The following is a 25,061-nucleotide window of genomic DNA, read 5'->3' on the forward strand; positions in this document are numbered from 1 at the left end:
TAAACTTAAAAGAATTGAGACAATCAGTTCCCTCAACCGAAATGAGTTATCATAACTCAGGTTTAGTTTGTCATTTAAGATTAGATCTGGTGTGCTGCCATGCCATACATAAAACCAAACCTGCTGCAGTCAAGACAATTTTCAGAATGTTTTCATAAATCTATATTTATTTTTCAAATCAGATTAATCAATCACATCATACCTGTTAGCATCAGCATCATTAAGAAGCATTGATTTACAGTAACCTATACAAGCATGGCCTTAAACCAAAGCACACAGAGGAGGGGCGCGGAAGGTGTCTCTTTTTGCAGCAGTGTCATCGTCCCGCAACAGTAGAACGTGAACCCAGATGTGATGCCTGGTTCATCACTGGGACCAGTTCTTCTTACCCACATCATCCTGAAGCAAGAACAGCCTAAAGTGGCCTGTGGAGAAGGCAGCTTCCAGTGAACAAACAGGAAATGGCAGAGACTGTAATTACTTTGCATTACTCACAGATGTTTGAGAAGATCATGTCTTATGGTGGGAGTGTGATCTCAAGACACCGGCAGCCTGCGCAGCTGGACCCCAGCGGGGAAACATTCGGACTGTAACGTCAGTCCATAACAATAATATTACTTTATCATTCAATCAATCAATAGACTCAAGACCTAAATAGATTGTTTCATTTGCATGGCCTCTGAATAATGCTCAGTATATAGTTGCAAACAGCAAAAAACAAAAGTTCTCATGCAATACAAATTTGGACGATATCTTGCGCCCGTTAATTAAAGGAGTAAACAGCACATTCTGAAATGAAAAACTCAAAACGTGGCATCGCTAAACATGTATAATGTTTATTTTAGCTAGCGAGTCACCTATAGGAGAAAACTGTCACATTCTCGCTGAGCTTCGGCAATTCGGACTAAATCCTGATTAGCAGCAGATCAGAATCCTGATCAGTCCAAAAAAAAAAGCGTTAAAGAGGCTATCCTGAACACCAGGCCTGGTTTACGTCTGAGGATGATGGACTTCAGAGGAACTTATGGCATTTTTGAGCAGGTTTCTCCTAAGACAAATGCACTTTTGAATTACAAGATTGCAAGAAAAAAAACATGTGCATTGGCTGGTGTCATTTTGCACCAAGCTGCAAAATTATCTTTTGGTACACAGAAATAGATGCTGATACACAAAGGTGAAAGGGCTACTGTGGAGTCAGTCTATAATATCGGATGTGATTATTCTGACTTGAGTTTCAGTGAGGTGGGACGCAAGCTTCTGCATCTCAATTACGTTTGTTACAGCTTCACGTAGATTCAAGTAAAGATTTGTCTTTCCTTGGATACATAATTCTAGTCTCCTCTGAGGGTGCTCAAATGTATAGAGTGCTAAAATTTGTATGATTTACAAAAACAAACAAAACACACTAAACAATAAGCCTACAAATACATTTGAAATCCTCAGGACCAGCTACACTGGTTAGTCAGTTAATACCAAACAGATGTCCGATGACAGTTAAGGGTACTGGTAGAAGCTTTTTAGAAGGTCTGAAAGTGCTTTAAGATACAGTTTACGTGAGTGATTTTCTATCCGTTTCGTGCGAGACTTGAGCGTAAGGGCAGATCCATCAGAAGTTGACTCAGAAAAGTCCGCTGTCTTGATTAGGTGTTCGTACATCGTTCTTCCTCTGAGGTTACACAATATTTAAGGTACTACATCATTAGTGTTGATGTTCTACCAAGGAGATCTCTGTAAACCTACTGTTTATTTCTATTTCGCTCCTGTAAAGAAATACAAAAAGAGAAAAGACAAAATTAGATGATTAAATGCAACATGAAGCCATCAAGAAGATCTTTGTCTTTTACTAAGCCAGTTTGTGTAAACTCAGGTGATAAAACGGAAGTGTCTTTAAAAACACTTGTGGTATTTCACTTGCTCAGGAAGTCAATAGAATCGTTTCAACGCTGCAAGATGCTCTAGAATCTTTTCTGCTTGTTGTGAATTGGCTCATGGTTCTTGAGATCACAATTCAATCCAATTAACCGTAGGAATGAACTGATATTAAAATTCAAGCCGCTTCAAATTAGTTGAGAATTATTTTCATTTAAATTGGCGGATATAAATTCTATAATATTTTGTCAAAATTAATTTAATTTTGAAATCTAACAAAGATTAGATTGAATTAAAAAAAAGAAACATGAATGTTGTGGGTCATGAAGTGAGCAATTTTGAGAAAATTTCTAAGCTAAAATGTATGTTTACTAAAGCTGCAGGTCCAACAAATGCTTGCTGTGTTGATGCATGTAACAGAAAACAGTAGAGTATCTGGACAGTGGTTTCCAAACAGTTAGGTAGATTAGATCTCTCTGACTTGCAGAGTAAAACTTTTCACCCTTAAAAGTGCAGTAAGCGATTGAAACGCTTTGAAAATTGAAATCAACACCCAAACAAACAATTTAGTGAATATTTACTAGATATCTGTTCTTTGTGTGTGCTAAAGGATTGTGTCTGTACATAATCCTGGCTGTGTAAATAGGAGAAAAAACAATTGGACCGATCCACCGAGCACCAAAACACCATTGTAGCCAATCAGCGATAGGGGGCATATATCATTTTCAGCGCTGGAAAGGCGTTAGAGAGCGGGAAGGCCTGAAAACGGAAGCTTTGGACTTCAGAGGTTGCTTTGTTTGTGCTCAATACGTGAGTAAAGGCACCAATATCCTGCTGAGAGTGGCTTTTAGATGAATATGTAAATGAATGAATATGCGCTGTGTGCTTTCCTCTCAATAATAAAATAAAATAAACAACTAAAGTGACAGCGGTGAGAAAACAGCAGCTAAGAAAAGCATCTGATCCTAGTGATGTGGATGTTTGCACAAGCTCTGCAATTCGGCACTTTCACGTTCAGCACTTTATACAATAGATTGTTTAAAAGCAAGCAGCTCTACAGTATTAAATATGAAAAAAGCATCAGTTTCAGGTGCGTTTCCATTAAAGATTTGCACAAAACTTATTATTTATGGAAGGAAACGTAAGCGTGTTATCCAAGCATTAATGGCAAGGAATGACCCTTATACTGTGAGCGGCACATATGAGGTGTTTCTGGATTTTTCTCACTCATTTCTGCTTCGAGGTCTTGATTGTGGCATTTCTTTGAGGTTTAGAATCCAGTATTTCTGTCATTCTCTCTTCTCAAGAACTGTCTCGTATTCTGTCCAAACACACCGCGCCTTCTAAGTCAGCTGACCTGTAAATGCGCAAAAACTGTTTCCATTGCAGTTTTGCGAAATATTCCTTTTTCGAATTGCCTGAAAAACCACCTCATGCGAGCGCAAAAACTTTTTTGCGATAAATGGGAGTTTTTGCGAAATTGACGTGTTTCCATTGAGCGTATTTTCAATTCGCAATTTCAATTTGCGCAATTTGAAGGGTAATGGAAACGCGGCTAGTGTCTCTTTCAATTAGAAGAACTACTTCAATTTCAACTACAAAGCAGCTCTCAAGTGTGTTCATGTTTTTACTTGCATCTGACCTCGACGGACTGAATAGAAGAAATGAACCAGAGAAGATTTCCATGTCAAAGAAGGCGGAGCCTCAGCAAACACCTACCTATTACTTAATCACCACGGACCAATGGTAGTTTGAAACAAACGAAACAAAACCGATGGTAGAGTTTCCAAAAGGAACACAAAATGAGCTTTGTTTTGGCCTGATTTTGTTCAAAAATGGCATCACACCAGTTTGTTTTGTTGTTGAATCACAGCTGATAATAAAAGTAGGGGTGTTTCTTTTGGGTGTCGATTTCAAATATTAACAGTGTTTCTCAGAAATCGCTTACTGCACCTTTAAAGCAATTCTTAAAGAAGCAAGTAAATGTTCACAGGAGTTGGAAGACCTGTCATATAAAAAGCCATTTTATTCTATATCGGGGTGGTTACCTCACATGATGGCTGCTATATGAACAGCTGAATACTACTCACTCACTTAGTAACCGCTTTTGAACATTTTATTGAAGAATAAATTAATCATGGATGACAAATATGCTTGTGAACAGGGTATTTCTACAATGTCATCAAGTAACTGAAAACTTGCTTCTGAATGATGCTGCAACCACATCAACAGGTGTTAGTATAAAGGAGGCAAATTCCATTAAATGTTCATGTTATCTTGAAGAGCTGAGAAACAACTTAACATATTTCAACGCATAAGCCAGTTTAATTTACTTTTACTTTGCTTACTGGGCAAAAACAGGCAGAGGGCACAAAACATTTAAAAGCTAAAAAAAAAAAAAACGACAATAATGTGCTTACCACTGCTTTGCCAGTGAACATGAATTAATGTGAATGTTAGCTAAATCAGGAGACTATGAATACATGCTGAATATGTCTGAATACAGCTAGACTCATTAGTATCTCCAAACAACATGAAGACGTGCCACTACAAGGCTTTACTCCTCTTAGCTGGAGCTACTGATAATATTATAGACAGCACTTTTACAACACAATGCTTTGTTTGGGGAAATAAAATTAACAGTTGGTGAGTGGATCAGATGTCAAATTGATGAGCTAATGACTTAATCTTTATTAAATAAACAGCTGACATTTCTAATGATAAAAAAAAAAAAATTCACACAGCTATATATATATATATATATATATATATATATATATTTATATAAATAAAAATATATAATATATATATAATGCATTAGATTTCACAATTTAAACCACAAGCCTTGGAGACCGTTTTAATTTAAATAGTTGATTTTATTATGGCTTTGGCAATCTAAACATGATTGGCAAGATAATGAAATAGACAGAAAATTAGGTTTGGAGAAAAACTAAATATGAGGTTTTGATAATCTCTCACGAAAAGAAGCTAAATTAGTCCAAGTGCAGCAAGACACCTTGATTAAGCCATTTTGATTGCAATTTTTCCATTTAAGGTCTTTACTAACAATCCTGTAGTGGCTTACGTAAAGATGCACAATATATTGTATGAGTGACAAATACTCAATCAGCTGAATACAACGGACATCCTGATGTAATAAGGCCAATAGAGTTGCAGTTCTGCATACAAGCCATATGCATGTAGCAGCTAAATTCAGTCAGTTCACTATTTGGTTATTAACAGGAATAAAAGCAGCAGGTTAACATGCATAAATCACAGAACTCTGTCCAGTGGGAGTTTATTAACAATTGCCAGACAATTCAAACATTTCTGGTAGCTTTGGTCAAAATACCTAAAAATACAAATAAAAGTTAGACTGCTGGTTTTAATTTTTTTTCCTTTACAGGCATGTGATGGTAAAATGTTGCTACTGTTATTACCAAGTCAGCCATCACATGTTTGGGAGTCACTCCCAAAACTCTGAAGTGAGTACATGACCACAGTAGCACAAAGTCATGCCAATGAGTCATGTAGGTTTTAAACCTATTGCCAAACATTTTCCAACAACTTCCAAACAAATTTAAGCTCTATACTAAATGACTCCATTGCAAGACATTCATCCTTAAGGGTCTGACCTTATAAACCCCCCAAATAGTGTGAAATCTGATCTAAATGCTGTGTTCATAACTCACATACAAGGATAAAATGCAGCTGGTGCCAAGGTAATGGGCACAGACATCAATTATTTGTGTTGGTTAGACAGGAAATGATGTAAGTCCAATCTATTAATGGGACATCTGCCTGCTGTTTGAGCAGAGATACTGATTGGCGTCACCGCTCGACACCAGCCTTTTTTTCAATAGATGGGCAGAGACTTCTTAGTTGTTTTTTAACACCATTTATTTCACAATACCTAGTATACGCTGAGACTTTAGCAGTTTGGTTAATTGAAATATAGGGGCAATGGGTTATGAGCAAGCCACGTTGAGCAGTAAAACACAAACAACATATTACATAACCTCCAGTAATTATGTACCGAGTTAACAGATCAGACATTTCATTTCTAATTATGACTGACTGTTCTGGTTTTGTCTGGTTTTTCAGAAATAGGCAGTAGAAAGAGAAACAAAGACTAATCTGGCTTAGATAGGAGTTGCTATTAAAAAACCTACCTTTGGAAATAGATGGACATGCTGACAGCACTAAAACATAACAATGATTACGAGATCTAAAGGTGCAGTGCTTGCCTTCTGCTATTGTGAAGAGTGGCAGAAAGCTGCGCTTACCCTTCGCATTGCTTCCTCTTCCTCCTGCCGCTTTTCGTAATGTGCAAAATCGTCAAAGATTGAGGTGGTATGCTTGAAAGTTGCAATAATTTTAAGCACTTGCTTTGCCTTCTCTAGGGGCACTTCTTGAGTGTCCCTGGAGTTGGTGACAGGCTTGTTGTCATTGTTTTCTAAGCGAATGTGCCTCAGTTGGTTATTGGGCACGTCCTTAACAAAGATCCATTTTACCTCAAACTTGCCCTTCCACTTATCCTGGGACCAGACGCCGGCATAGGCGTTATAGTCCACGGTGGACTTCATCTCAGCCACACCGCAGAAGTGTCCGCTACCATTGACACTAAAGAGCAGATAGAGTGGACCTTTGGCACCGAGCGAGCGGTAGGCGCCATCCAGGCGCTTGTTTCCGTGCTCTGTGCTGCACCAGATAGAGTACTTGATGGAGCGGTGGATGTCGTCCTCAGAGTAGCTCTTGATGATGAAGACCCGTCCGTTTTTCAAGTTCCAGTCAAAGTCTTTGGGGTTGTAATTGTTGAGGGCTTTGAGCTTCTCCAGCACGGGGTGAACCTCGCCGGAAGAAGGTGCCGAGCTCATGGGGACTCCCGTCCCAAGGCCAAAGTTCTCCATGCCGCAGTTCTGGTTAAACGTGGTTCCTCGGTTCCGAGGGGCAACCCAGCGATTTTGGGGTGGGGGATTCTGCACCTGAGATGGGTGCAGGGGCTGTGGAGGACCTGGTTGCGAGTGATGGTGAGGGTGGGGAGGACCTGGAGGCAGCTGGTGAGGGTGTTGAGGAGATTGTAGATGGAGCTGCTGGTGTTGGGGTTGAGGAGGCAATGGACTCTGCATCATGGGTTGAGGTTGGGCCATGAGTTGCTGCTGCACCAACGGCTGAGGGGGAAGCATCTGTTGCGCAAGAGGGGGTTTGGTGATGGAGCCTTTGTCCTCCCAGGTACCAATGTTCATGTTATGCTTTATCGGCGGAGGGGGGATCGTTGGGCCGCTTCCCAAACCCATGTTGGGCTTTGGCTTCAGCTTGGGCTGTGGTTTCGCGGGTTTTCTCGCGATGGCCGCCCAAGACGTGGGTTTTGGTGCGGAGGAGCTGACAGGCGGCATGCTGTTGGCAGCCATGCTACTCATACCCGGTGTCCCTCCTAAAGGAGACCCGACCGTTTTCGTAACGGCCGACATGTCGGAGCCAAGCTTGAGCCCGGCCATTCCCTGATCGATACTACTGAGCCCTGGAACTTTACTAAGTTGCGTGTCACTGCCGAATCCAGCCTGTCCGTCGGCAATGGCCCGGCCCAAAGAGCTCGGGGGATATCCGTAACTGCTGCTGTACGCTGAGCTCTGTGTAGACTGTCCCTGAGAACCACTGGTGCCCCAGGTGGAAAAGTCTGCATTTCCAGGAAAGAAGTTAAATCCGTGTTGGCTGAGAAAAGGGGGCGTGTTCCCTAAAGCACCAGGCTGGCTGAAGACTCCGTCAGGAATGAAGTGATGCTCACCATTGCTCATCTGTCCATATGTGGTCAGGTAAGGCATAGGTGGGTCTCCAGCGGTGGACCATGCAGCCTCTCCCAAGGAGTAAGGGAATCCGATAGAGGGAGCATAATAGCTGGGCATGTAGGGATCAGACATTTGTGGGTAGCTATTACTCTGTAGGGTGTAATTAAAGATAAGTCAGTAATGATTATGTAACGAACAAATGGCTAAATAAAGATGTGACAAAAACATAATAGGTGAAAAAAGTGTGATAAACACACTACTGTTCAAAAGTTTTTTGTTGTTTTAAGAAACAAATACTTTTATTCAGCAAGGGCACAACTATTTCGAAAGTGACAGTAAATGCATTTGTAATGTTACAACAGATTTATATTTCAAATAAATGCTTTTCTTTCGATTCTTCAAAGAATCCTGAAAAAATAAATGCATCACAGTTTCCACACAAAAAATGTAGTCTCTAGTATTTCAAAATAGATAATAAGAAATGTTCCTTGAGCAACAAATCAGAATGTTTTTGGAGGATCATGTGACACTGAAGACTGGAGTAATGATGCTGAAAATGTAGCTTTTCCATGACAGCAATAAATAACATTATAAAATATATAAAAATATATTGTAATAATATTTCACAATAATACTATTTTTATTGTATTTTTGTTCAAATAAATGCAACCTTGATGAGCATATGAGACTTCTTTCAGAATCACTTTTAAAAAATGTTCCCATCCACAAACTTTTGAACTGTAACTAAACATAAATATATAGGTATCTACAAAAAATTAAAATAAATATGAAAGAGGTCAGGGATCTGTTACAGATTCTTTTTAGACATTTGTACAAAGATAAACTGTAGTTTAATGTAATGTAACACTGAAAAGGAAGGAAAAAAAATTACTAATAATATTTTCAGAATGCAGACAACTAATATGACAGCATAATGACAGAAACTCACCTGATTTGTCTGGCTGCTCAGATAATTGTCAAAGTCATCATCGTTTACAGCATCCTTCTGATGCATCGAACCGTTTTGCACTAAACAAAATTATATAAAAAAAAAAAAAGACAGAGTGTCAGTTAATTTGACTTCAATACACCATGACGTTGATATGAAATAATGAGACAGCAATTGTACACAAGTAAATTAAATTTTGAAATGATTATCTAAAAATCTCTTAAATACAGTAAATTAAATACAGTAAATTGCTTGCTTGTCAGGACTACGGAATCACAAAGAGAGCTAGATTAACATTAAGACCGGTCTACTACATAAAATATGATTCACGGAAGGAGTGACTATTTATAAATCCACACAAGCAAGACAGTGAGAAACACATCAGTAAACTAAACACCCTTAAAGGGACAGTTCATCTTCAACATGATCATATGACTGTCTTTGGCTGAATGACATTCACAAGCACTTTCATTGCAAGGAAAAGGATGTAACGCTGTGGATAATATTCTGTTCCATAGAAAATAGAAACAAAGTTTGTGAAAGGCTCATTTTAAGGTCCCTTTGGACATTCCTGAAGAAAACGAGTGTTTGCATCACTTACCTTTGTTTCCTTGTCCTTTAGGTCTCTGATTTTGGGTTCAAGATGTGTGAACAGTGACAAAGAGAGAAGAAAAAAAAAAAGTGAACACCAGTTTATCAGGAACAGACCATGTACACAATAATTTGGCCTAGCAGGAACAGCTATCAAATATCAAGGGCTCTCAGTTTGTGGAGAAGCGGCTTGACTATGATTGATGTTGGCTTTCTTTCTTTCTTTTTTTACCGAATGAAGTAACGTTACCTTCCTGTGCGTTCGTTTGTTTTGGAGCGTTCATTCGTTCAAAGCGCGCCAATGAAACCCCAAAATGCTGTCTAGGTAGGTAGCTCGCTATGGTTTGAGACACAGCCACTAACGTTACCTGAGCAGCACCATCATGTTTATATAGTTTTATAGATGGGAACGCGTCCGTCTCGCGTACGTTACCTGATCGACAGTTGTCGCAGACATCCTCCGGGAGCCCGAACTGATCGCTGTTATGACTGTCCACGGTCTCTCCTGCCACCGCTGCGGGTTCGCGTTATTTTTCCTCTCTCCGGGTTGCCCTATAATCACAGCGTATTCCTCAGGCGTTGATCTCCTCGCCCGGTCTCAAACGGTCGGCAGCGGTCCTCTCGGGCGGTAGTGACGGCGAATGTCAAACGGTTGGGGGAGCTTGGCGGCTGTGTGATGTGTTTTAGTTATTCTGAAACATTCACACACTGTGTTAACGTCTGGAGAGAATATTACCCCTGCTCTGCTCCACAATGGCGGATGGGATCTGACTCTCACTTCCGTTTGAGCGCTGACCTTCCGCCGCTGACGTCAAAGAGGAGACATGCGCCTGCTTTTCATACAGTACAAAATACTACCCATCTTTTATTGGGTAAAATTGAGACTACAGCGGGTGATATTGGGTGATATTGTATGAAAGTGATCTTTACATTTTACACAATGATTATTTTACTTATGTCTTTTCATAGGGATATACACATTTGGGGGGAAATAAGCCTTTGTTTTTCATTTTAAAGGCAGAATATTTCACAATACCTAAAAACAATATTATGTTTGGGAAAAAAAGAAAGCTGTGAAATGTGTTAATATTTGTAAAATAATAATAATAATAATAATAATAATAAAACTTTTTTTTCCTGTTTATCCTAATATACCCAGCTTATTTGTAATTGTATTATTCCAATAATAAAAACAAATCTGTACACAGAGGAAAAAATGTATACAGTTCAAAAACACTTGCAGTTCAAACACTTCAACTAACAGATAATTTCTCTCAAAATATAGTTTTATAACTGCTTGTAAGTTATATAATTTTATATTTCAATGACCATGGGACATAACAATTTAAAAAATGCACATTTTTAATTATTAATATTATGCAGAAATTCCAAATGGACTACATTCAAAACCTTTTATTCATTACGTGACTTCATATATTGATCACTATATATGACAATATAATGTTTTGTACAACTGTTAAAGCAAAAATAAAACAGAGTAAGAAATAATAATATAAAACCCTTTTTAATTGTAATTTAAGCAGTTATACTCTGTAAATGTTGTTCATTATTACAAACATTTTACACAATAATTAAGAAAGCATTTCTATACATTTTAATATTTAGGGTGCATAACCAAACAGAGGTGGGTGAGACTGAGAAATAAAAATATCCCCATGAAAAGACAACATTCTGCTATAACTGTTCTTTACCGCTTGGTGACACTATTCTATTTCACGAAAATAACATGACCGTAAATGACGAGCTTTACAAGTCTTCAAAATAAAAGTCCTATTACTGCTTATAACTCAGAACAATCAGAAATATAGGCCTAGTAACTACATGAACATTTGCATTCATCAAGGAGACGGAGTCTATCTTTTAATTTATGTGTCATAAATAGTTTCTACACTTTTATTACAAAATAAAAGTGTAACTCAGTCATTCTGCCAGACTATTCATTTTTCTTGCTTACCTAATGAGTTGCCTTTCTTTCTTTCTTTCTTTCTTTCTTTCTTTCTTTCTTTCTTTCTTTCTTTCTTTCTTTCTTTCTTTCTTTCTTTCTTTCTTTCTTTCTTTCTTTCTTTCTTTCTTTCTTTCTTTCTTTCTTTCTTTCTATATCTATAATACATATCTATTTATCATTATTTGATTATTCTTTGATTTTGAGCTAACATGCAAATGAGCCTACATTTAAAAAATGTTTTGCCTTAGGGAACCCCACAAAGATTTGCTGTGTCCATCATATTATTACAAATATGCTTAATATGACTTACTATCGTTATATTAAATTAATATTTATTGTTTACATTTTTATCAATTATTTTTCAACTTTATTGTTGATGTTGCTGTGCAAAGTTAAGTTGAACTTTAATTCTTGAAACAGAGTGTAGTCAAATCCTCAGCCATACTGAGAGTGTGTGTGTGTGTGTGTGTGTGTGTGTTTCTGGCTTCAGCTCACTATGTGGTGTTGATCCTCATGAAACACTCCTGTTCACTCAGCCTGGGGTTTGGAGCATGCAGAACATGCTGACAGTAATTGCAAACGCATTCAAGGGCGGTGCCAAAATAAATGTAGGTATCATAAGTGTCTGTTTGCTTATCTGTTTGCTATTAAAGAGACAGAGGCATTGAAAGATGCAAGCTCTGTTTAGCTTAGGGGCATTAAAAGATTTACAAGAGGCTAAACTAGATCTCTGTAGTCTCATCGACCTTGTAGATGGTGTTCAGTAAATACAAATTCATGCTTACTGTAAATGAAATGGACACTGAACTGATTGTATTTGATTAAAAGGCAGAGTCTGCCCTGGTTTAGTCCCTCTATTGTTTGTTATCTTACCATAATAGTTTGCTTTAGCCATTCAGAGGCTGTGGTACAGTCCAACTGTAATATATTGAAATGAGAATTGATGTTTGTTCTAACATGGACATCATTACGAACCATATTGTGGTCTTTTTCCTGATATATAGTCTTTTAGCTATTTATATGATTTTCTTTATACTTTCTTTATAATATAGTTATTTCAGTAATGTACAAAATGTATACAGTGCAGTTAGCCCCATTAATGATTTCTATCTTTTTGGTTGTTTTATAGGGTGCCCAGACAGTGTCCGAGGTAAGATTTGGACTCTACATTGACTTAACTTCTCCATGTGATCCAGCAACACCAGCTCAACCACCCTATATTAGTGTTCATTATGTTATCAATGATAGAAAAAGTATATTTGTCTTCAATCAGATTATATTTAATCATTCATGCCAGATCTAAAACGTTTTGTTTACTTTTAATCTTGAGTAATTTCAAAGACTACCTATACACATTATGGAATGTCTGTGTTATTATATTGTTGACCAACTGTAACACTACTGTTCAAAAGCTTGGGTTCAGTTAGGCTCTGCAAGATTTTTTATGTTTTTGAAAGAGGTCTCTTATGCTCACCAAGGCTGCATCAACTAAAATAGTGGGTCAAATATTATTACAATTTAAAATAACTGTATTTTAAATTGTACATTATTCCTGTGATGTCAAAGCTGAATTTTCAGCATCAGTCCTCAGTGTCACATGATCCTTCAGAAATCATCCTAAAATGCTGATTTGCGGCTTCAAGAAACATTTCTTACTATTATCAATGCTGAAAACAGTTGTGCTGCTTAAGATCTTTGTGGAAACAGTGATATATTATTTTTAGGAATCTTTTATGAAAAAAGTACTTTTTTTAACAATGTAAAATTCTTTACTGACACTTTTGATCAATTGAATGCATCCTTGCTGAATAAAAATTGTAATTTCTTTGAAAAAAAAAAGCACTTACTGACCTCAAACTTTTGAACACTAGTGTGTTTATTTGAGGTACATTAGCGTTTCACAGTATTGAATGGCCTTCAATATCTCACATTATGATTCTTGTCAAATGAAATGCATTTTTTCCAGTATATCTGTTTTAAAATGCTTTTTCATAGTTTTATTACTGCTCTGCACTCCACTCTTCTCCAGGGCTCCAGAGCGGTGGTATCGGCACGTTCTGTTGCAGACTTCACACCTCAGGCCAGCTTTGACATCAAGGTAAAGTTATCATATTAGCTTAAAGCATGCACACAAAACTTTGTTCATTCAAGAAAAAAGTAAAACATGGTTCAATTTTAGAGATGTGACCTTCATCGCTTGGACGAAGGCCCTTCGGTGCAGACGGTGCTCACCAGAGAGGATGGACTCAGGTACTACCGCACTATGCAGACCATGAGACGCATGGAGCTGAAGGCAGATCAGCTCTACAAGCAAAAGATCATACGAGGCTTCTGTCACTTGTATGATGGCCAGGTAATACAAAACTGAATACCTTGTAGTCTATAACAGCTGTTTACACACATAACACAGTCAGTGTCAAATGATTTGTCTTCTGGTTACCTGTCAGGAAGCCTGTGCTGTAGGCATTGAGGCTGGTATCAGTCCCATGGATCATGTGATCACGGCATATAGGGCTCATGGTTACACCTACACCAGAGGTGTGCCTGTGAAAGAGATCATGGCAGAGCTCACAGGTGGGGACTTCCTCCATAAAACTGCATTAAAGGGATGTTTAAATTCCCCAAAATTTTAATTATGTCATCATTTACTTACCCTCAAGTTGTTCCAAACCTGTATAAGTTTCTTTCTTCTACTGAACACAAAAGAAGATGTTTTAAAGAATGTTAAATCCTACTATGGATGTCATTGGCTACCTTCAACTATCTGGTTACCAACATTCTTCAAAATATCTTATTTTTACTTCAACAGAAGAAAGAAGTTTTCATTTTTGGATGAACTATCCCTTTAAAATAGAAATCCTGCTGGGCTTTTAATGCTATCTGCAGTACAATAACTCGATTCAGGATCATGTGAAACTGAAGTAATGGATGCTGAAAATTCAGCTTTGCCATCACAGGAATAAATGACATTTTAAGACATATTAAATGAGAACAGTTAATAATTTCACAACATTATTGTCTTTAATGAATTTTTTATCAAATAAATATAGCCTTGGTGAGCAATTTTTAACAAAAACATTAAAGCACCATACTGTTTTGATAGTGTAAATAGCAGTTGAACTGTTATTAAATGAAAGATTTCTTACATAAGTAAAATGGACTGAAACTGGAAAATACCCAACTGACTCAAATTAAGAGGTTATGAATTGGAATCAAATCAAGAAATGTGTAATAACCAGCCCGAATCTGAACATGTTCACAATCTATTTCAGGCCGAAGGGGTGGTGTTGCCAAAGGGAAGGGCGGCTCTATGCACATGTATGCCAAGAATTTCTATGGCGGGAATGGTATTGTTGGTGCCCAGGTGAGATGCACGCATCATATCTTACTACAGTGTTATCAAGCATCTCTTAATCTAAATCTCACTTTGAAAGGTTCCTCTTGGGGCAGGTGTTGCCTTGGCATGCCAGTATCAGGGTAAAAACGAGGTTTGTGTTACTCTGTATGGGGACGGAGCTGCTAATCAGGTGAGAGCAACTTCCTCCATACATGCGCTCACAGGTCTGCTGTTGCAAAATAACGCTTTATCTGTTTTGTCCCCTTATCAGGGCCAGATCTTTGAGTCATTTAACATGGCAGCTTTGTGGAAACTCCCCTGCATTTTCATCTGTGAGAATAATAAATATGGCATGGGGACATCAGTGGAACGCGCCTCAGCCAGTACAGACTATTACAAGAGAGGAGACTACATTCCTGGCCTGAGGGTGACTGTCTTTCTTTCTTTTTCTAGATGCCTCACCATGTTATTATTATATTCACCAGTGAATGCAATTTTTTACAGATGTACATAAAAGGTCACAATAAGTCAAGCCCTTTTCTTTGTTTTCTCCAGGTGGATGGTATGGATGTTCTTGGTGTGAGAGAGGCAACCAGGTTTGCAGCAGATTTTTGCAGATCTGGAAAGGTAAAAGAAAAAATGACATATTTTTACTAACTTAAAGGAGTAGTTCACTTTAAAATGAAAATTACCCCATGATTTACTCACCCTCAAGCCATCCTAGGTGTATATGACTTTCCTCCTTCAGATGAATACATTCGGAGTTATATTAATAAACACCCTAACGCTTCCGAGCTTCATAATGGCAGTGAATTTCAATCATCAGTATGAACTTTAAAAAAGTGCATCCATCCATCATAAAAGAACTCCACACGGCTCCGGGAGTTCAATAAAGTTTTAAATATGAATATATTTCTTACGCAAACTCATCGCTTGTCTTCAGAAGGCCTTTTTTAACCCCCCCGCAGCCGTGTAGAGTTGTTTTATGATGGATGGATGCACTTTTTTGAGCTTACTGATGGTTGCAATTCACTGCCATTATGAAGCTCGAAAGCATCAGGGTAACTTTGATTGTATTCGTCTGAAAGAAGAAAGTCATAGACACCATGATGGCTTGAGGGTGAGTAAATCATGGGCTAATTTTCATTTTTATGTGAACTATCCCTTTAACAAGTCAAGGATGGCTTATAGATTTAAGCAAGGGCTAGGTTGTTACTGGTGGGCAAATGTTTGGCCTGTGCTCTCTATAGGGTCCCATACTAATGGAGCTCCAGACATATCGTTACCATGGCCACAGCATGAGCGATCCTGGGGTCAGGTGAGGTTGAACTTCAACCTTTCCCCCCGTGGCAGGCGATCATCCTTCCTCGTCGTGTTTAAAACCATGTCGTCATCTTCTAACCTCCATAATCACATTCTTTCCTTAGTTTTAGCTAGTTTGCACATCATTTCAGTGAGCTTACTATTCGCTGTACCTTCAATCAGTGCTTTTCTGCCCTTAGTTATCGCACACGTGAAGAGATCCAGGAAGTTCGCAGTAAGAATGACCCCATCTCTATGCTAAAGGACCGCATGATTAGTAGCAACATGGTTAGGGTGGAGGAGATCAAGGTACTTCATTTTTACATGATTAATTTTTTGTCTGTCTATTGCACTCTTTATTTTATCAAGAGATGAACAGGCCTTAATCCTTTGATTTATGTTTTTAATTTTTTTAAATGTAATCTAATGGTGCCAAACATTGTGACTTTTGTGACATTTGCAATATGAACACACAAAAAAGAACACTTCTGATTCTGTACGGTCAAAAAAGGAACATTATAGGAAATGAATGGGAAATATGAAAAATGAGAAAATACAGAACAATTTCATGGGGTCTCTGATACGGTCTAAATCCAAATTCCAAATGCAATACCTAATAAAAGTAAGTAATTATGTCTAAAAATACTCTTATAAGCGACTGGGGAATAAACAGCATTATGCTTTTCTTTATTTCTCCAGTTATATAGCACCAATCTGACTTTTTTACTTAAACTGTAATAATTGGAAACAAAATGAAATTATATCTTTTTTTTACTAATATTTGATTTTATATAGAAATAAATGGTGCATAATTTAGATGTGAATATTGTTTTGTACTATTAAATCCTCTCAAAATATAAAATATTAAAGAATAAATATTATTGAAACAAAAAATAAAGTACATTAATTTCATAAAAAAACTGATTCACTTATTGTGTGCATCTCAATCAGCTCCCTAGTTCACTAGTCAGGGCACTGGTCAGGGAGTTGGCTATTTTAAGGGCTGAACACTGAAATGTGCATGCCCTAAAAATTCCCACAATGCACTATGAAAACCAGGAAGCATTGATGCTCACTATGTTCCCTTAACGGAAGTTCAAAAGCGAGAAACATAAATCATATGAGCCAACTCACTACACATAATGACACGCAATAAAACATTTTTTTTTTTTTTTATACAAACCCTTATTTAATTTAATGTCAGCATAAACATACATCACCAGACAGGTAATGAACATAATCTAGCTAACATTAATAAAGTATTTATGGCTGAAATTTTGCACATATTTGTAAAAGAAAAAAGAAAAATAAAGATATAATTTCTGCAGTTGTTCATATATAAGTGATAACAGTAGTGATGTTGTACAAAGAGAACGTTGCCATGTCACTGGAAATAGAGTCATCGATGTCCCAATGTGTAGTGAGCCAGGGTCCTTACTGTCCTTTCCTTACCAGTGCCCGAATTCATGTACACGATATACTGGTTCACGACCTAGGAAGCTAGGGAGTTTATTGAGATGCACCCATTGTCTTCACTCTTAACTGCTGAGGATCACAAGAGTGATCCCTATGTGAGGAATACCTCACCCTATCACCATATTATGTTGTTGTAATCACAACAGGACATTGATGCAGAGATTCGTAAGGAGATCGAAGAAGCAGCTCAGTTTGCTACTTCTGATCCAGAACCCCCACTGGAGGATTTATGCAACCACATCTTCTACAATGATGCACCCTTAGAGGTCAGAGGCACCAACCCCTGGACGAGGCTGAAATCCATGAGCTAAAGAACCTGCTGAGGATTCAGCACTTCATCCTAATAGTACAGGAGCTCTGTTCCTAAACCTATACGCACAAAAAGATGGATGAAACTTGTGTTATCCATATATTCATAGATACATTCCATAACAGCTGTTACTTAGCAATTAGTTTCGCAGACTTTTACTTCGTTTATATATTTAACTAAGAATGGAATTAATAAATATGTAATAATTTGACTGATATTTGCGTCAGTTGTTAATTCAGATTGCTCGCTAGATAGAATGCAAAGTCCTGAGTCACTGAATCACGCATGATAAGTGATCACCCAGCAGGTGTCGCACTCTCCACTTACGTGATTAAAGTGTCAAATCACTGACAAGGTACAGTAGATGCCAATTCATTGGAGGTACATTCTTACGTACATTACAGTGTCATATGATGCCATGAAAAGATGATGATGGCTGATGATGAATCACACTGATGAGCAACACTTATTAAAGAAATTGTGTCCATAGTGGATTTCAATATAAGCAAAAGAGATATAGGCTATTGTCCATTGGAATAAATATTAGAAATAACTTTTAAACTGATGATAAACTTATTTTCATTTGAGCTTTATGTAGAGAAGAAATAAAGCTTTTTGTGTCCATAATTCGAGTCTGAATAGGTAATTATCCTATTTACAGATCATATTTCTGAGTGACCGTACTAATTTACTAGCTTCCATACAGTAAAAGTATTATATTAAATAAATTTATTTATTATAAAAAATACGTGTTTACTCGAATCACAGGTTGGGGCATCAAATGCACTGCACTCTCACCTGTTCGTCTACGATGAGCCGCACAGATTTAGCCCCTCCTCTCTATAATTGATTGACAAGCACATCAACCAATCCGATGCGTCATACTGGAAGAAGCGGAAGTGAGTATAGCGCGTAAACGTGTTTTTTTCTGTCAAACGGGAAAGCGAAGAGAGAGAGAGAGAGAGAGGGCGACTGGCTCGAGATCAGGGCACGGTCATTCTATTTCTATGGAAACGCTGCACTGACTGACAGAAGTGAGTGGAGGAAAAGGTGGCGGCGCTTTTGGATACGTTACGCACGTAACGGATTCCCAGCTTTCTCTATCAGTGTCAAGAGCGTAGAAACAAACAGGCATAATCTCTTCAAAGTAGCTCAGAATTGTTCTGTTGAATCTGATTCATAAAGCAAGGAACCTCCAAAAAGTGAAGATGCCCCTGGCACAACTAGTTGACCCTTGGCGAAAGATGGCAATCGGCAGTGCGGCGAGTGAGGTGAGTCTCCAACGCATATGAAGGTTTATATCACTGACATGTTAGTTATAAAAGCATGACTTCTCTCTTTTTTTTTTCTTTTTTTTTTTTTTCTTTTTTTCTTGAGGCCGTTTCTCTGTGCCGTTGTTGTACAACCTGTTCCAGATCTTTATCCGATGTTGGAGGATTAGCGGTTATAAAGTATGACCTGTGTAGTGTATGTGCGAAATGCTTTTTAAACGTTCCGTTTGCTAAAGGCCCTTTGCATTTTTTTTTTTTTTGCATTTTTTGACTTGTAGTTACTTTGTACATAGAATTTGAGTTCACCTTGTTCACCGTGTTTTGTCAATAGAGACATAAGTTTTATGAATGAGACGACGTAATGTTCATGAATCCATGTCTGATTCATGCCGGTGCAGTGATGATGATGATGAATCGGTTCATCTGTGGGAATCTTTGCTTTATCACTGAGAAATGTAATCAGTTTAGTTAACCTGTGTGTGTATATGTAGCCTATTAGTTGCAGTGTTGGGAAGATCAAATGGACACATTTGATTACTTGTCTAAATTTCTATCTCTATCATTTTCAAACATTTAAACCAGGCATGGTTAACTTTACAGTAGTAGATTACTGTCAGACTTTCAAAATCCTTCATCACTTGAATTAAGATTATAATTTAATTTTCAAGCACAGCCACCACATAACCAGACTTTAGCACCTTTTTTTACTTTGAGGTCCTTCTGGGGTTAAATACTGACTTAAAATCATAACAAGAAATAGTTTAATAGCTATGATACTGTTTTTGAAATCAAATCTTTGCATAGCTATGACAGGAAACACTGACATCAAACAATACCTCGAAGAAAAAAAAACAGTTAATCTTAAAAAATAAAGCATTTACATAAACCCAAATGGGAAATAAAACAGTTACCAAATAAGTGTGTCCTATTCTGTGTGTGGTTATTATGCTACAATGCTGAAATAACTAATATTAGATCTAGCATGGTTACCAACCTTATTCAAGGAGAAAATTTTTTATATATTTTTTGTCAAAATGTTCATAAATACCAAGCAATACAGAGCTAAAATACATCTAGAATACACATTAGTAGCATGGTGTGGAAGGCGGGAGTTGGCAATACCTTTTCTACTTTATTTAATGACTGCTTACAGTCAACTGTAGGCTAAGTTTCATACCTGCGGATACTTCCTCAGGTTCAACATTGAGAAACCTTCGATGTCGATAGCATTTTAATAGTTGGCAAACATATTTTGCACTGAATTGTTATATTTGCAACCTTTTCTAATTTCTGGATAAATGATTTTTAAATTTCCAGCACTCGCCATGATGGCAACTCTCTAAAAGGTTGTAGCCTAAAGCTTTCAGCGGAAATGTGGATTGATGCAATTGTCAGACGTGGTGAGCTGCAAATTCAAACAAGAGAACCAATCAAAAGTATCAGAATCGCATCGCTTTACTAAACGGCCTCTAAATGGCAGCAGGAATCGTGAACATCAAAAACAGGCAAAGCAACAAATTAATATTATTAAACATATTCTAGCTTTTTATAGAAAATATTCTGATGTAACCCCCTTTGTAATCGTTAACATTTTCATAAGTAACTGTAATTTAATTACACATTTTTTTCTCAGTAATAACAGATTATAGTTACATTTATTTTGTAATTAAATTACTTAACTCTGTTACATGTAACTAGTTACATCATGTAACCAACATTGATGGTTGTTATCATGCGTTGAGTCATGAGATGAGGCAGATAAAAAAAAGAAAAACATACAATTATTTTACATTTTTAAGATCATTCCAGTTCCAGATAATGCTAAAGAGAAATTCTACCTAACCCAAACATTGAAAATGAAAATGATGACATAATTTACTTGCCGTCATGTTGTCCCAAACCTGTTTGACTTTTTATTACATTTTTTCATTTGTGGAGCACAAAAGATGTTGAGCAAAATGACAATGTTTGTTGACTGAGGCTGTTCTGCCTAATATTGCCTTTTCATGTTTCATGACTTTTTTTATGTTTGATCTTTTAGTATTGTTGGGTGAACTGTCCCTTAAAGGGTTAGTTCACCACATGGACTATTTTAAAGACATGAGGGTGAGTAATTAATAAAATAATTTTCATTTTTGGGTGAACTAACCCTTTAAGGGGCAAAATTTCCCCCTTGGAATTGATTTTTAGGGGCATTTCTTTGTTTTATGAGTTTCTATCATTCATGTAAACTGTATCTTTTAGACTAATCCTTTTTGATCTTTTAATCTGCATTTTTAAGTACAATCAACTTGGATATTTAAGTCATTTCAACCTAAATCACATTAAACTGACTTTAAAAAAATGAGTTGAATCTTGTGTAACAAATAAAAGTTTACTTATTTTGAGTTAAAGCAATGTAACAACATATGTTGTCATAACTTATTTATCTTTTTTTTTATCTTTTTTTTTTACAGTGAGTGTCTAAACCCATTACTATATAGGCCTAGAATATAATATAATGAGATGTATCAAATGTTGGAGAACAAATTTTTAATCTTATCAATTTTAGACAAAATTTGTGTGGCTAAAGATGCATTGGAAGGATTCCAAGGGTTACTTTACCCATAACAAAGTTTAAACATTTATGTACTGTAGTCACACACAAACCCTCATCGCTTTACCATGACTGTTTACTCTCTCAGACTGAGTTTGATCAGTTTCATTGCTGCAGATTTCCTGAGAATTCAATACCCCTGACTGTTTTTTATGATGATTTGCAAAAGATAAGGGTTTGCATGAAATCATGCATGCAAATTACTGCAGGTTTATTAGAAAAAACTCATATTCAATCCAGCCTGCTCTGTCATCTACTCTGGAATGACACAACAATGTTCAGAAATTACAGCTACAACCCATTTGATCCACATGTAATAAAGTCTGCCGTAAAGCTGCCGAGATTGGTATTGTAAAAGAGAAAGAGAAAAGAGTGGCAGGTAACACACTGTTCCCTTCCAGCTAGCAGATGATCACAAGCCATCCCTCAGTTTCACTCTCGCGTGGCAGATCGGCCCGTCTGAGGCGCCACCCTGACTAATTAACCCTAAACAGTCAATGACAGCATGTAGTCTAACGAGACGTTCCTCCACTATCATTTGGTGCAGAGGAACAGACGTTCATATTGGCACAAGTGTGTGTCTGCTGTAGTAATCAAGGCTTTGTATCGCTCTTAGAAACTGATCCACACTGCGATTGTTCAATGTAGTCTCAGCCTCAGACGGACTGCCTACAGACCGCCCACAATCAGTTCGATGACTGTCTGATGATTCATATTTCACGAAAAGAAAAGCACTTGTGAAATTCACAAGCCTCAATCAGATATCTGACAGCAGCACAACATGTGTTGGGAAACAAAATAATTTTCAGGTACCTGGATGATGATATGGCTATTTGATAAAGTTGGTCAGGTCAGTGACTAATGGTGCATTTGTAATTGACTGATATTAAAGATTTTTCGATTTATCAGTAACGGTTGATATTGGATTTCATTTTTATGCTCATTTAAACAATTTTTACATTTCGATCAGTATTACCGTGAAGCCCGTTTCAATCATACTTTAGTATGTCGTAATTATAACATAGAAGTTGAAATTATGATATACTAAGTCAGAATTATGAGATAAAACAAATTATGACATAAAATTTCAGAATTATGAAATAAAACACAGACATAAAATATGACGTTAAAAAGTGACTTGTATCATAATTAGGATGTCTTTATCATAATTTAGACTGTGATAATTTAACTTTTTATGTCATAATTTTGGCTTAACTCCATAATTATGAATTAGTATTTCATATTTATGATTTGCCAAAACATGATTTATTTCTTATGTTGCGGAAATAGGCTTTCATAGTCATCTAACACTGACTCAAACTTAATCTTTAAAAATGCTGATAATTATGTAACGTACTAATAAACATTATAATATTTTGATGCCTAAGTAATTTATTTAGACGAAAATAAAAAGTATAACATTTTAATATTGGCTGTTTATTGGGTTTTGACCATAACATGAAAATAGTTATTAAAAAGATAAATTACATTATAGGAATTAAACTGCCAAAAAATGTTTATATATATATATATATATAATTTTTTATTTATTTATTTTATTATTATTATTATTTTTTTTTATTCTTTTTTATCTGAGGCACACAAACTATATATTCTGTTTTGAGTTATGAAATGAAATAATAAGAGCTTATTACTTTTGGACAAACAGAAAATCTGACCTATAAAGCTCATGAAGATTGTTTATTATGGTATTATCTGGCACATAAAAATCCAGAACTTTGGTTGTTTTGTGCTGGTCAGGTGGTCTCTTCCTGCAGTCTGCAGTTCTTAGCCAGAATAAGCAGCAATGTGGACCAAGCATTATGCTGTTAGTGAAAGGTCTGACTATGCGCTACTGTGTTCGGTGCAGTTCAGACCTTTAACACATTATACATATTTTATTTTCTACTCGCAATGGTTCGTGAGACACTGATTTTCCATATTCACATTTCTCTCACATGACAGACGGAGCCCCATCATGTCTTGGAAGACTCGACAGGAGAAGATGAAAATCTATCATGTCAAGTGAGTGTCATGCCTCCCCCTGCTTCTCCTCTCTTCTTATGTCTCTCTCTCTTTTTAGTCTTCTCAAGCTGCCTATTTCTCAAACTCTTTCTACCTTTTTTAATCCGTGTCCTTCTCATCTTTTCATGACGTGTCCCCTCATGGGCTTTGATCTTCTTATTTTTTAGCTGTTCAGTGTTTTGTAGCACTTGACATTTCTCAAGGAGCTTTTTTTCAAGGATGTAGCATAGAGAAGTGGCTCTTCTATGAAGGTCCCTCCATGTACATGTGAATCTGTCAGGGGAGCTGGTGCTAAATGATAACTATTGATCATGTGTTCCCCATAGAAGGCGATAGTATCGATTAGTCCTTTGATTGCCGTATGCATGTTGGAGAAGCTGGAAATCCGGCTTGTTACATTGTTTTACAGTCAAATTGAGTGACACTGTACTGTACTGTATCATACTCATTGTGTTGGGCCCAGAATTCCTGTGTCCCAGCTGAAAAGATACCAACCTAGATAACAAAGTACTCATTGTTTTTGTTTGTGGGAGCGTTTCTATTCAAGCCGTAACGGTTGTTCTAGTTCAGGAAGGATTCTTCCTACACTCAGAGGCCATTAATGAGTTTCCATAACACGCATGTAACGAGTCCATTATGACATCATGCAGTCTGACCTCATACAGGAAACGACGAAGACTTTTTAGGTCTCCTCTCCCACTAAAACACTCCTCCGGTCTTCCTCCCGAGCTTGTGCTGAGAATCATTGATTTTTAAATGCAGGGCAGATGGACCTATGGATCTTGTTTGCTTAGAAAGCTGGTCCATCAAAAACATTCTCTAGAGTATTTGCTTTCCCCCCTGAACGTCCCCACACATAAGCACGCACTTAAACGAATAGAGTATCTGAAAGCTGCTCCTTTGCAAATGTTGTGATAGAAGTAGGTTAAATGCACACGGTTTCTTTCTTCGCTCCTTTTGTCTGCACAATTGTGTTTGGCCTTGTATTGGAAAATGTCATGAAAACACAAAACAGTCACAGTAATTTACATAAAAAAAATGGGAAGCACCGTTTCTCTCTACATATTTTAAATTATATCTTTTTCATACATTACAGCGTGTCCTAATCAGATTCGATGCGATAAGATTCCAACGACAAGCAATTTGTTTGTTTACACCAGACTTGACACGATCAATCAAAAAACACAGCCAATCAGAAGAGCGTGTGGGCGGAGTCTCTCTGCAAGCGTTCTGCATTCGTAACACTTTCAGTATGGCTATAAAGGTCATGCAAAATGATATTCAGTTCGCATTAAATTCTTTTAACATAATCAGTACCTGACATTTGTAGTGACAGTTGTAGTTCCAGCCACAACATCGCAGAAATAGAAATGTATTTTTTGTCTATTTAGTAGACTGCTGTAGTTGTTTTTTGTCTTTGCGTACGTGTTCAACCTGGACATGTTCCGATCCCTGTGTTTAATGGGGCGTATGATGGTAAACAGTATTTCAGTAGCATAATGAGAGCTAATGAGTTGGGAGAGTGTGTGAATGCATTAGTCATGTGCTCTGTTAAATGGGCTTTGAGCAGCTCTCTTTCTCAG

General features: G+C 37.1%; 3 protein-coding genes across 8 annotated transcripts in view; 2 read left to right on the forward strand and 1 right to left on the reverse strand.

Moving 5' to 3' along the window:
• Positions 1-815: 815 nt before the first annotated feature.
• ythdf3 (YTH N6-methyladenosine RNA binding protein F3) lies at positions 816-10,062 on the reverse strand. Of its 3 annotated transcripts, XM_084399630.1 has the most exons (6): positions 9,974-10,062; positions 9,629-9,887; positions 9,206-9,230; positions 8,605-8,684; positions 6,156-7,805; positions 816-1,760 (listed from the first exon to the last, which is right to left on the reverse strand). In XM_084399630.1, exons 2-6 carry the CDS (start codon positions 9,650-9,652, stop codon positions 1,737-1,739), a joined length of 1,803 nt encoding a protein of 600 aa, XP_084255756.1. In that variant the 5' UTR covers positions 9,653-9,887; positions 9,974-10,062; the 3' UTR covers positions 816-1,736. The 3 variants fall into 3 exon arrangements, with proteins under 3 accessions (XP_084255756.1, XP_084255755.1, XP_084255754.1); XM_084399629.1 differs by lacking the exon at positions 816-1,760 and having other exon boundaries at positions 5,752-7,805; XM_084399628.1 differs by lacking the exon at positions 816-1,760 and having other exon boundaries at positions 5,752-7,805; positions 9,629-10,036.
• Positions 10,063-11,682: 1,620 nt separating this feature from the next.
• pdha1b (pyruvate dehydrogenase E1 subunit alpha 1b) lies at positions 11,683-17,801 on the forward strand. The gene is made up of 12 exons (XM_084399287.1): positions 11,683-11,769; positions 12,291-12,311; positions 13,191-13,259; positions 13,341-13,514; positions 13,609-13,735; positions 14,434-14,525; positions 14,596-14,688; positions 14,770-14,925; positions 15,054-15,125; positions 15,749-15,816; positions 16,001-16,109; positions 17,423-17,801. Exons 1-12 carry the CDS (start codon positions 11,713-11,715, stop codon positions 17,585-17,587), a joined length of 1,203 nt encoding a protein of 400 aa, XP_084255413.1. The 5' UTR covers positions 11,683-11,712; the 3' UTR covers positions 17,588-17,801.
• A 675-nt stretch (positions 17,802-18,476) lies between these two features.
• The window catches only part of rps6ka3b (ribosomal protein S6 kinase, polypeptide 3b), a 41,730-nt gene continuing 35,145 nt past the window's right edge, over positions 18,477-25,061 (forward strand). The window contains exons 1-2 of one of the 4 annotated variants that reach the window (XM_084398170.1): positions 18,477-18,857; positions 23,419-23,478. In XM_084398170.1, the coding sequence (XP_084254296.1) occupies positions 18,795-18,857; positions 23,419-23,478 (123 nt within the window). In that variant the 5' untranslated portion in view covers positions 18,477-18,794. The remainder of the gene's footprint in view (positions 18,858-23,418; positions 23,479-25,061) is intronic. The other 3 variants (XM_084398169.1, XM_084398173.1, XM_084398174.1) reach the window with 3 other exon arrangements.

This window comes from Rutilus rutilus (genome assembly GCF_951802725.1).
Source record: "Rutilus rutilus genome assembly, chromosome: 24".
Lineage (NCBI taxonomy): Eukaryota > Metazoa > Chordata > Actinopteri > Cypriniformes > Leuciscidae > Rutilus > Rutilus rutilus.

Bases quoted from the DNA above. Each gene is read 5' to 3' on its own strand.
- ythdf3 (XM_084399629.1), bottom strand. From the start codon at position 9,652: ATGTCTGCGACAACTGTCGATCAG. The intron at 9,231-9,628 runs GTAACGTACGCG...ACCCAAAATCAG, and splicing joins CTGCGACAACTGTCGATCAG to AGACCTAAAGGACAAGGAAA. The intron at 8,685-9,205 runs GTAAGTGATGCA...AATTTTGTTTAG, and splicing joins TAAAGGACAAGGAAACAAAG to TGCAAAACGGTTCGATGCAT.
- pdha1b (XM_084399287.1), top strand. From the start codon at position 11,713: ATGCAGAACATGCTGACAGTAATTGCAAACGCATTCAAGGGCGGTGCC. The intron at 11,770-12,290 runs GTAGGTATCATA...GTTGTTTTATAG, and splicing joins AGGGCGGTGCCAAAATAAAT to GGTGCCCAGACAGTGTCCGA. The intron at 14,526-14,595 runs GTGAGATGCACG...TCACTTTGAAAG, and splicing joins ATGGTATTGTTGGTGCCCAG to GTTCCTCTTGGGGCAGGTGT.